General features: G+C 41.0%; 1 protein-coding gene across 3 annotated transcripts in view; it reads left to right on the top strand.

Moving 5' to 3' along the window:
- The window catches only part of LOC126470292 (uncharacterized), a 73638-nt gene extending 63181 nt beyond the window's left edge, over positions 1-10457 (top strand). The window contains exon 5 of one of the 3 annotated variants that reach the window (XM_050098045.1): positions 9786-10457. In XM_050098045.1, coding sequence (XP_049954002.1) covers positions 9786-9925 — 140 coding nt within the window. In that variant the 3' untranslated portion in view covers positions 9926-10457. The remainder of the gene's footprint in view (positions 1-9785) is intronic. The other 2 variants (XM_050098044.1, XM_050098043.1) reach the window with 2 other exon arrangements.
- Positions 10458-12564: the final 2107 nt, after the last annotated feature.

Raw genomic sequence — 12564 nt, 5'->3', positions numbered from 1 at the left:
CTCACCTGCCTAGTTAGCAGGAGATCCTGGCTTTGAATTGCAGTCTGGTACACATTTTCACTCGTCGCCAATGATTATGGTTATGTCCCGTTGCAGCTGAAAGCAGTGATCTCACTTCTGTTTACATGTAGTGTTTAAAAGCTGCGGGATCTGCATGGTGTCTGCTCTTTTGAAGAAACAAACACCACGCATTCATATAATATGAGGGGTGTTTGAAAAGTCCGTGCGAAGTCCGAGAGATGGCACCACCGACATGTATAGAGGTCATGTTTAGTTGGTAGCATCTTTGGAACAAATGCACACCAAGTTTAAGCCATATTGGTCTATTTCTTTGTGTGTGGGATTCGTGTTGTGACTCAAGGAAGTTGAGTGACTGTCAAAAAATGGACAAAAAAGAATTTCGTGTGGTGATTAAACATTTCTTTATGGAAGGCAAAACACCTCAGGAGACTAAAGAGAAGCTTGATGAACATTACGGTGACTCTGCACCTTCGATTAGAACAGTTTATAAGTGGTTTCAAAATTTTTGGAGTGGCCATATGGGCACAAGTGATGCTGAACTTTCTGGGCACCCTGTGGAGGTTACGACTCCAGAAATCATTGATAAAATCCATGATATGGTGATGGATGACAGAGAAGTTAAGGTACGTGTGATTGCTAGTGCTGTGGGCATCTCACGATTGCTCACACTTGACCAATAACGGAATCGTGTGAAGCGTTGCAAGGATGGTTTGCAGCTGTTCAGGAAGAATCCACAGGACTTTAAGTGTCGTTTCATAACTGTGGATGAAACATGGATATTACTATACTCCTGAGACCAAACAACAATCTTAACAATGGGTTACCAAGGGAGAATCTGCACCAAAAAAGGCGAATACCACTCCTACGGCCAGAAATATTATGGTGACTGTGGCCGGCCGGGGTGGCCGAGCGGTTCTAGGCATTACAGTCTGGAACTGCGCGACCGCTGCGGTCGCAGGTTCGAATCCTGCCTCGGGTATGGATGTGTGTGATGTCCTTAGGTTAGTTAGGATTAAATAGTTCTAAGTTCTAGGGGAATGATGACCACAGCAGTTAAGTCCCATAGTGCTCAGAGCCATTTGAACCATTATGGCGACTGTCTTTTGGGATTCGCAAAGAATAATCCTCATCGAGTATCTGGAAATGGGTAAAACTATTACAGGTGCATATTATTCATGGTTATTGGACCGTTTGAAAACCGAGCTGCAAGAAAAATGCCGGCAATTTGACCACAAAAAGTCCTTTTCCATCACGACAATGCACCAGCACACACCTCAGCAGTTGTGGTCGCAAAATTAATGGAAATAGGATTCCATCTCATTTCACATCCCTCCTATTCTCCAGACTTGGCTCCCTCAGACTACTATTTGTTCCCCAATTTGAAGAAATGGCTGACGGAACAAAGATTTTATTCAAACGAGGAGGTGATTGCAGCAACTAATAGCTATTTGCAGACTTGGACAATTCCTATTATTCAGAAGGGATCAACAAATTAGAACAGCATTAGATGAAGTGTGTAAGTCTAGAAGGATATTATGTCGAAAAAATAAAAAAGGCTTACCCCAAACACGTAAGTAGTTTTTATTTTTGCATGGACTTTTCAAATGTCCCTCGTAATGTTTGTTCTCTTTTCTTGCGTGTGTCTAATGACAAGTGTTGTGCACAGGTTTTACAGAAGCCCTGGTAATATGAAGTGAAGTGAATCCAGAAAGTGAGTTCAGTTTGGTAACAAAAACAAAATGAATACAGATACAGAAAAACTATAAACTGAAAAAAAATACAAATCTGAAACAATCGTTCTACATCTCTTTCACCATTTCGTAGGCACAAGTTCTTGTATGCTTTACTCATAAACATAATTACCTGTGTTATCAACCATCCAGTGACATGTTCTTTGAGGTTATCATCGTTGGTGAATTACTGACCATCAACGAACACTTTCAGGGGCAAAAAGGGATTGAAGTCATTAGTTACAAGGTTAGGGCTGCATGGAGGTTGGTCAGACTGGTTCCAACCAAAGTCGTGTAAGAGTTTTCATGTCTCGTTTGCTGTTGAGGTAGGATTTTGTCATAAATCAAAACAACATTGTTTGTGAGCTTTCTGTAGCACGTATTCTGTAGTGTGGGACACAGTTTCAGAAGCATCTCACAGTAAACATATGCTATGATTGTTTCACCAGAAAAAATGCCCTGGTAGAATACTGTGTCTATCCCAAAAGACTATCCAAATGACTTTTCGAGGTGTCAAGATTTGCTTGGCTTTAGTCTTTACTGGTGATGCAGTGTGCCTCCATTCGACTGATTGTCGTTTCATGTGAGGGGTTTCATAAATGACACCAGTCTCGTCCTCAGTCACTATCTTGCTTTTTTTATAACATGTGAAAGTCAAGAATCCTGCTCAGACACTATGTCCTTAAGTTGCTCTGGAGAGTTTTTGGCGCCCAGTGAGCATGCAATTTTGAAAAATTCAGTTTTTCAAAAACAATTTTGTGAAGGAGTGATTTTTGAAATTTGTGGAAAGTTCTGAGGAAAATCAGATTCTGTAAACTTACAGTTTTCCTTGTGTTCTTAAACTCCACGAACCAATTCTTCGTCACAAACATGGGTGCCCACATCATTCATCATCACACTCTTGGTTACATCCTTCATTGAACTGTCAGATCCATATCCTCACCACTGAATTTCTCATTGCATTTTATGTATAAATCATGAGAATCTGTTGACAAAGATTGACTAATTTATTGTTCTTCACATTCAGAAAATGAATTAGATGTAATCTCACAAGCTGCACGATTTGCAACAACTGAACCATTATAAACAAGCACATACAGCTTAAAAAACACACTCAGAACTTAAAATGGTGTCATCTTTCTTCATCTTGACTCGAAGTGACTACTGCACATGCACCGAACTGGGATTATAGCACTGCTGCGGAAAGAAATGCAAACAGAAATTACTTTCTGGACATACATCCTATGTTCTTTTGTATTGGGTGACACTAGGAAATTTGTACAGGCACAACAAAGGAAATTTTAAATCTTAACTTGTACTGATGTTGCTACTGCTGTTGTCTTGGCTTTTACATTGGTACTTTACCAAATTATTATACTGTGTGAAGCACTCAATGGAACTAATTGTTAATATGTTTCACACTCCGTGAACTAAGCAGTTGTGCTGCCATCTCTACCACAAAAGAGGTCCTTACATTTCCATATTTTGTTTTTCACTCAACTTCTTGTCTGTGCTCTTGGGGACACCATCTTTTCATAGGCACCTTTAGTGCTGGGGCAGTGGGGTGAGGGGGAGGGGGGAGTGGAGTAGGTTGTGTGCCTCAATGATTCTGAGGGCAATACTGGCAGTAGCATAGTTACTGGCAGGGAACCCAAGCCAGACAGGCCTCAGCAGAGGGGCCTGACGAAGAGTGTCCCACAACGTAGGAAAGGGAGGGCTGTGTTTTTTCCCAGTGGGCTCCACTAGTGATAGTTGTGTATGTCCAGTGCTGCCATAAACTGTAGGTATACTTCAAGCACCATTGTTAGGTGTGCCAGCAGAATGTGTGTTTCTCAGTGAGCAACCTCTGGAGCACCTGCAACCCCCCAGTTGTGTAAGGCTCGCTCAGACATGAGAGGCTCTTTCTGGGTCCACTTTCATTTCCCTAGAAGCTTGGAGAGTGACTTCAATTCACATCTACTCCTGATGGGACAAGTGTCCTGTCAGGTAGTACCTACACCCACCCAACAAAGGGAGCTCAATTGGTCAGTCTGCTGCAGAAGTTGTCTTAGAATTACAGTAACAGCGCACTATCTGCCATAATACTTTCACTGTAATCAAGAGAGCAGAGGGAACCTTTGAGTAGGTATCCCCTGTCTATGTTCACAAGGCATTGGAGGTTCTTAAAAGTGTGAAACAGCTGCAGTGGAAGTTCTCACTCCAGTTAAGATCACAATATTTTCTTTATATCTTCCTCCTCATGATCCAGTGGGTGAAGATGCACTGACAGATCCCTTCTGGGCACTTCCCTACCCATTCCTGCTGGTGGGTGACCTCAGTGGACACAATGTGCTTTAAGGCTTGGCTATCACTTCTTGAAGAGGTCAAATTATCGAGCACCTCATCCATTCAGAGAATATCTGCCTTTTGAACTCTGGTCAGATGACACACTTTCATACAGCTATAGGGTCATCATCAGCTATTGACCTTTGTACTTGCTTCCCAGCTGTAGCAGACTCAGTTCAGTGGAAAGTGGGCACAGGTTTGCATTCCAAGTGCCAATTCCTGGTGTGGATTACTCTGCTGACTCAGACAGTGGTCAACAGGAGACCACAAAGATAATATGGTTCAAAAGATAAATTGGTTGTGATATGGTCAGCAGGTCATCTGTGAACAACAGGATTGTGTCCAGGAGTTGTGGACCATATCACATGTGTGATCCAACAGGCTGCCACAGATTCCATTCTCCAGTCTATCGGCCATCTAAAATCCTCAGATGACTGCCTATCTCTTGTTGAAATGACAGATGTCGCTCAGCAGCCAGAGCTATGCGCGTAGCTGTGTGAAAATTCAAACACCATCCAACTACAGAAAACCTTGTGCTTTTAGGTCTGTGAGAGCATAAGCGAGCTGAGTGATAAAAGAATGGAAGAGGGACTCCTGGAAGGAATTTGTGAGTTCCATTAGTTTTTCCACTTGGTGGACACACCTAAAGACATGGCTCAGGTGTAAGCTAAACACGTGCATCTTGCAAACAAAGTGTTGCATTTCAGGTGTTCCGTGGGACTGTGGAGATGAGGAGGCTATTCACCTTTTGTAATGAGGTAGTCTATAGTCTTTAATTGTGCCCTGCTCTGTCATCCGTGTCCTGGAGCCGAAGGCTAGCTCCTATCTTATTTCAGTGAGATCTGGTTTGATGGGCAGTACTCCACGACTTGGAAGGAGGCTATGTTAATTCCGTTATGGAAACCAGGCAAGGATTGTACCAACCCTGATAGTTACTGGAGTGTAGCGTTTACCAGTTCTATTAATAAGACTCCAGAGCACATGGTCAGTGCTGCCTCATGTGGTTCCTCGACTCCAGAGGTCACCTGTGCTGCTTCCAGTGTGGTTTCAGGTCCTTGAGAACATAAATCTACTGGAGACAGTGGTACAGGATTCCTTCTTATGCCAGAACCATTCGCTTTATGCATTTTTTTTACCTTTGAATAGTGTAAGATACCACTTGGAGGAACAACATAATTTGCAATTTCATGAGTGGGGCCTACGTGGACATCTACTACTTCTTGTCCAATCCTTCCTCAAGGACTGGTGCTTTCATTACCACATTGGTGATGCATTACCTGAGTACTGTGTTCATCAGAACGGGGTGCCCAAAGGCAGTGTCACCCTGTTTGCAATCGCTATCAATGGTGTGTCCTCCACAGTCAGGAGCACTGTTAATCACTCTTCGTTTGTGAATGACTTTACAATCTTCTGCTCTTCCTCTGATCTTCAAATGAAATGAGTAATTACAGCTGACTGTCAGGAGGTTGGAAGCTTGGACCAATAAAACTGGTTTTAGGTTCTTACTAGAGACAACTATGTATGTCAATTTTAACCATGCTTGTCAAAGTTGTAACCAGCCATAGTTCACAGTGGAGGACAATATTTTACATTTTGGGCCTACTATTTGACTTGAAATTAAGCTGACTCCCACACTTGAAAGACCTATGAACAGAGGGCTTCAAAGCATTGAATATTTTGAAATGCCTCAGCGGAAAGGTGTAGGGAGCTGACATGTTCTGTCTCTTGCAGTTCTGTAGGGCATTTTTCAGATGACAGTTGGATTATGGCAGCATGGTTTATGGATCAGCCTATATTTCCTACCTCAAGATCTTAGATGATGGCTACCATGAGGGCATTTGGATATTAACTGGAGCCTTTTGGACCTGGCCAGTTTGGTCTGTGTACAGAGGCTGGATGAACCACCACTGAAGATTCAGCTCCACCTCCTCCTGGCTCGATAAGCCCTGAAAATATCAGCCTCAGTCATTGGTATTTAGTGTGGTGATTTACCTCAACTTTGAGCGGCTGTTCAGGAATTGGCCCCATGCGACAAAGTCATTCGAGATACATGCTACTAACTGTCTCAAGGCTCTGAACATGTAACATCTCTGAATGCAGAGGCAGGGATGGAACAAATTGCCGCCTTGGCATCATCAGAGGCCTAAAATGATTTTAAATTTGACTCAGCACATGTAAACTTGTACTCCAGATTATGTTTTACAACTCTTGTTTTCTCACCTTTTAAGTGCATACCACACTTTTATTGGTGTTTATATGGATAGATCCCAGCAAGAGCATGCCCTTGATTGTTCAGCTGTTTTCCATGATAGTGTTTTCAAAATGCACCTCGGGGAACAATTTACAAATTTTGATGCAGAGTTATGTGTCATTATGATGCCTCGAGTGGATTCATAGGCATCACAGTACTAGGTTTCTCATCTGTTCTGGCTTGCTAAATGCACTACAAGCAGTCAGCCAAATGTATCTGGTAAACCAGTTCATTCAGCTCACCCATTACTCCTGACAGCAGCACCAAAACTGTGGCAAGGAGGTGATTTTGTGCTGGGTACTTGGATGTATAGAGATAAAAGGAAATGACAAACTAGCCAAAGAAGCATGTCAGTATGGTGTTGTACATCATTGTGCCGTTCCCTAGCATGGCACAGTCTTGATGTCTAACAGACAAGTTGTGTGTCAGTGGGAAACCAAATGATTGGAGGTGGCAGAAAACAAACTGCAGTCACTCAAATTGAGCACATGAACTTGGCGGACTTCATGCCAGACTCACTGATGGAAGTGCCGGTCACCAGACTGCGCATAGAATGTAGCCTTTAACACAGTTTCCTATTTTGGCAGGAGGATCCACCACTCTGTGGAGTTTCAGTTCAGTATAGTTTGGCAACATGTTTCTTAGATGCTGACATCAGGGCAGCACTTCGTTTGGCTGGAGACGTGCCCACCATCCTCGCTGACACTGACACCAGTGTTGCATGGGTTCTGACATTTTGTGAACTGTCAGGCCTCACCCACAGAGTGCTGGGTAAGGGACACTGACTTTAATGTATAATAAAGTACTCCACATGTGGGGACAGCCACAAGAAATTTCCAAAAACAAAGAACTTCTACCTAGAGATACATATTGTGCCTGAAGAAGTAATTACTGAGAACTACAAAAGCACCTGCTGTTAGCAGGTATGTGTAGTAAGTTCCGATTGTGTTAGAAAATTGCAGGTACTCTCTGAAAATGTGTAGTCAGATGCCTGTGGATCGATAACATGTGTAGGTAGTGAACACTGTAGAGCTACTTCTGTAGCTATAAGATTAACGATCTGGGCTCTAAGCAAGGTATTGTCCCTCAAATGAACACTTAAATCTGTTGCGTGGCAGCAGTTTATCAAGTCAATGTTGCCAAAGGCTTCTGCTAACTATACAGAACAGTCCATTTTTCCATGGAGCACTGTAATATTTCCTATGACCTCTTTCAGTATTCTACGATCTTTAGAGCATGCATCAGAGGCGGTACTTTTTTTTTTTTTCAGGTGATAACATTCTTTGAAGTGAGTCAGAATTAAAACTGCTCTACACAGTACTGTGGAGTCAATGCGTGCACATAAGAGATAAGACTGTCACCAACAAGAATGTAAGGCTCAGATAAAACTTCATACTTCTAAAAATAAAACATAGCATGCATCGTCTCAGCAAATCCACAGTGCTTCCTATGACCTTTCGCTTGGTCTTGTACAGACATGTTAGCATTGATATGACCACGAACAAGTGACACTCATTGTTGACCACCACAGAATGCCACTAAGTGTCACAGTGGACGCTGACTCTACACTACACAAGTCTCTGTTGTGTGTATGTATGAAGATAGTAACTGTTCTCGAAAGAACAGATACCATTGATGACCATACAGATTCTCTAGAATAAATGATAATTAACTGAAACCCTCAGCTGCCAACATGTGTTGTTGATATACCTTGATGGGGACAGCTGAAAATGTGTGCCCTGACCAGGACTTGAACCCGGGATCTCCTGCTTACATGACAGACGCTCTATACATCTGAGCCACTGAGGACACAGATGAACAGCGCGACTGCAGGGACTTATCCCTTGCACGCTTCCCGTGAGACAGGAGATCCCGGGTTTGAGTCCTAGTCAGGGCACACATTTTCAGCTGTCTCCATTGAGGTATATCAACAACACCTGTCGGCAGCTGAGGGTTTCAATTAATTATCATCTGTTGTCTGTGCTTTGGTGTCAGCAGTAAACAACAAGTGGGCAACTCGAGATCTCAACTCATCTGCCAGTAATTGGTTCCTGATGGTTTGCAGTGATACTCTGTCTGTAAATTGTGGCCATATTTCAGCTATTGTCACCCATATATTTCTCAGAGCCTGTCAAACAATCCTACAATCTTTTGTTGGTATGCTATTCTGGAAGGACCTGTGCCTAATCTTCTTGCTATGCTGTTGTCCTGAGTACATCTTGCCACCACTCATTCGGCAGTCATTGTACTACACCCAAATGTCTTGTGTGAGCTGTCGGTATGATGTACCCATGCATCTCGTGTCAACGGTTTGATTGTTCTCGAAGTTCGAAAAATAGTAATACGGAGCATGTACACATCATCTGGGCACACAGCATTGTGATCACCATCTCGAAAGTTCCAGTAACGTTAGACACACCCAGTAACAATCATGTACTCCCACAATTCTTTGTCTGTAGGAATGACTTTCCTTCTGTACTAGAAACAAGCCCCATATTATTATCCCACAGATATGGAAATGCTGGAGTATCAGATAGGTATCATTTGGTCAAGGTGTTCATGGTGGCATGTCTTCCATTCTTCAGTGTAGATATTGCTATACATTTGCAATTAATGGCTAGCATAATAAATTGCAGTTTGTGGATCACTCTGTCTGTCAATGCAGTACTTCCTTTTTGATCACCAAGATCTATGAAATGCCTGTAACATGTCTTCGTTCAACACACATTCCCTTAGTCCATTATTTTCTACTCTGATTGGAAGACAGTAATTATGATAAATGGTCTACCCCCTTTATCATAACAGAAATTTATCATGGCAGAAATTCTGAAGTTTTGAGGTAATATAAGAATTGCTCTTTCGTTTGTCCGGAAGGGACTGAAGTATGTTTTCAAATTGGCTGATTGTTATGTCCTACTCACATTAACCACAAAATTGTACATATTTTGCTGTACTTGGTCAAGATTGAGTTGTAACTCTCCCTGTAGCAGTTTGGCGAAGTGGTCAAACGTATGCCAGGTGTTAAACCGCAGCCATAAAATTTACTTTTCTAAAATTTATATTGTCACTTGAGTTACAGGTTTCAGCCTAGTGCCACAAACGGGGCTACTGGAAACAAAATATTTGACTACAAACATTGGCTACTACTACACGTCAGTCTCGAATAAAACAAACTACTTCCTATTGTTTGTGATGATATCATGTGAAATGAGTCACAATCTGTGTTCTCTGTGGTATTAATTATATGGGATAAGTAAGAGCTATTAAAAGTAATGCTGGTACAATCTGCTGGTGACATACTGTGAGCAGCTGTGACTGAGCAATTCTTCATGACATTTATACATGAAAATGCTGACTAAGGAAATAGTGAAAGTAATAAGATGATTTGTATTTTTTCCTGCAAGAGTATCTGTGCATGATGTTTTGCTTCATTTGCTTTTCTCTCTCCACTGTTCCAGAATCTGGAGACCATCCAGGAGGCGCAGTGCAGACTGATGAAGAACTAGCAAGCATTGTGGATCCTGTATTAGCAGAAGCTGACACGAATGGGGATGGTTATATTGATTATGCGGAATTCAAGAAACATGACAAGCAATAAGTGACAATTTCATTCAGACCAAACTAGTAACAATTGTCATTTATATTATGGTTGTGAAATTAGTTTAACAATGTAACTGAAAATGTTTGCACCTGGTTACCAATTCCATTTGGCCATAGAAATTACTGATACTGGTTTGTGTTTTGTGGTTGTTTTAAATGTAAATCATGGGCTCATCAATTTTAACATCATGGAGGAATTTTCAGAGAATTATTTTCATTTGTTAATATTGCCAATTTTTGGCTTTTCTGCATTTTGTCATTTTTTTAAAAAGTGTGATAAATTCTTTGCATTGTTAATTTTCTGATTTAATATGTAATGAAAACTTCATTACTTTTTGGTTTTATACTTTTGTTGATTTTGTTCATGTGTTGTTTTGAAGTAGTGCAATACATCCTATGTTTGTCTTTTTGAGAATGAGTGTGATTTTATCACCTTGGTGTTTTGAAAACTCTGGTAGATCGAGTGTATGTGTAGAATAACTGTTGAAGAAGAGAGGAAATTTGGAAATAAAATTTTTCTATTCATTCTACTGTGTTTTCAGATTGTACATAATTTGCAGTTCTGTCACTGCCCCCTTCCTCGTGTTATTCTTTACTCATGCTATATTTTTTCATTAGTCTCAATTTTGCTGTCTTGAATTCTTTTACAACTATCAATTTATAAAAATTGCTATACCCTGAAAGGAGTATCAAGAAATAATGGAGGAATTCAAAGCAGAATATAACATACAGATGATTTGGGATGCTGGCCGAATGTACAAGACAAGGATTTTAATCCTTTGGCTGCCTGAAAATAATCAGTCATATAAATAATTTATGGAGTAAGAGTAACAAATCACCAAATAGTAGAGGCATTCATTCATCTTAAGGCACATATACAAGACCAAGAACTTTGATAGCTTTAAATTATATCTTTTTTTGAGTTATGGAGTGCACATCTGTCTGAGATCCCCATCCCCATTATCCCCCCCCCCCCCCCCACCACTGCCCTCTCACTGAACGGATGCACCTGTATGGCTGTATTGTGCCACTACTGCAGCTCAGTCCTGGCACAGTGTAGTCAGCTGGCACAATAGTCATACAGGTGCTGTGTGTGTGTGTGTGTGTGTGTGTGTGTGTGTGTGTGTGTGTGTGTGTGTGTGTGTGTTTGGGGGGGGGGGGGCACGTATGTGTGCATTCGTGCGTGTGCGGGTGTGTGAGTGCACTTCTTACATGTAAAAGGACATTCTACAGACAAACAACACTTTTCAGACACATAAACAGATGTTTGGCCCGATTGAAGGTGGATTATGGTATTGTATTGGTAACAATACTGTGACCACATTGGTGTTATGGCAGTAAACTGTGATGTGAAATGTAGAAGTTTTGGAATCTGCCAGTAAATTTCAAATTAAAATGGAGTGACTAATCAGTTAGCTGTTGTTCGTATGTCAATGGTGGTCATAGTAGTTCCTAAAAGTACTTAGAAAATAGGAACACTTCTATAGGGATGGTGTTGTCCTCCAGTAAAGTTCACTTCTGCCTGGTATGCACAGGAATGTGTATGTCTTTGCATTTAAGTGATGTGTCAGCCTTTGGCCTTAAATGTGCACATGAACTTCAAGCATAATATGAATTGGCCATAAGCGTGGTTTCTGACAAACCTCACTTGACTGTTGACTGTCGTAATCACTTAGCAGATATTGTGATACATACATGCACATAGTAGTGGTGGTTTCAGCATGCAAGTTACCTATGTGTGCATGGCACCTAATTGTAGGGACCAGTACACTGTACAGATCTAGGTTTTAGAATAATAAGTAATTTCAGTCGTAATTCGGTGATGACTCTTTGACAGGATAAAAATCAAAACATATGGAGTGATACTGTAGACATATTTTTATTCAACATGTGTACACGTAACTTGAAAAGGACTAACATTTTGAACTATGGATGTCGTTCTCAATTTCGCTCCTCTGAAGTTAAGGAAATGTCCTAATTTTTTACGTGTATCTATGTGTTTGTGTTCGTGTGCAGGTTTTGTGGCTGCCTCAGAATGAGTTTTACTCTCTTAGCATTGGTGATAACATACATAAATTTAAAGCTCTTGTAGTAGTGTACATGTCATGGATGGAAAGATCATAATGAGAAGGCAAGGAAACATCAATTTTGATCTTGGAATGGGTGAATTTTGTGAAGACAGGAACTGGAATGAATGTTGCCTCTGACAGTAGTGCCAGTAGCACAGGTATCCTGTAGATTTTATCTTCACAGAGTGTAAACTTGTTAGGAGAAAGAACAATAGACACCTCAGTTGTCGTGTAAAGTGACTGAACATACTAACAAGAATTTAGAATAGACTTTTTATAGAATAAGTGTGTAGCATAGCTTCTGACAGAATTTAAGATACAAAGAGGATAGCACACTTGTCTCTGCTATGCAAATGGCTCCACATTATGCAGGTCATCTTTGTTGAGAATGGAACAGATTACTTCTGACTTGTAGGAAATGTGGTAAAGTTTTATGTCATCTTTGTTGAAAAAGAGTCTTGTGGTAGTTGATGACTGATGGTAAACTGGAGAAAGATGAGATATTACAACAGACAAAATGGGAAAACACTTTGCATGATGAAAACAGTACAAATGGTCTGTAACTTAT

This window comes from Schistocerca serialis, chromosome 3 (assembly GCF_023864345.2).
Source record: "Schistocerca serialis cubense isolate TAMUIC-IGC-003099 chromosome 3, iqSchSeri2.2, whole genome shotgun sequence".
Lineage (NCBI taxonomy): Eukaryota > Metazoa > Arthropoda > Insecta > Orthoptera > Acrididae > Schistocerca > Schistocerca serialis.
The sequence above is the reverse complement of the archived record's forward strand: the minus strand, read 5'-3'. Positions and strand labels throughout refer to the sequence as shown.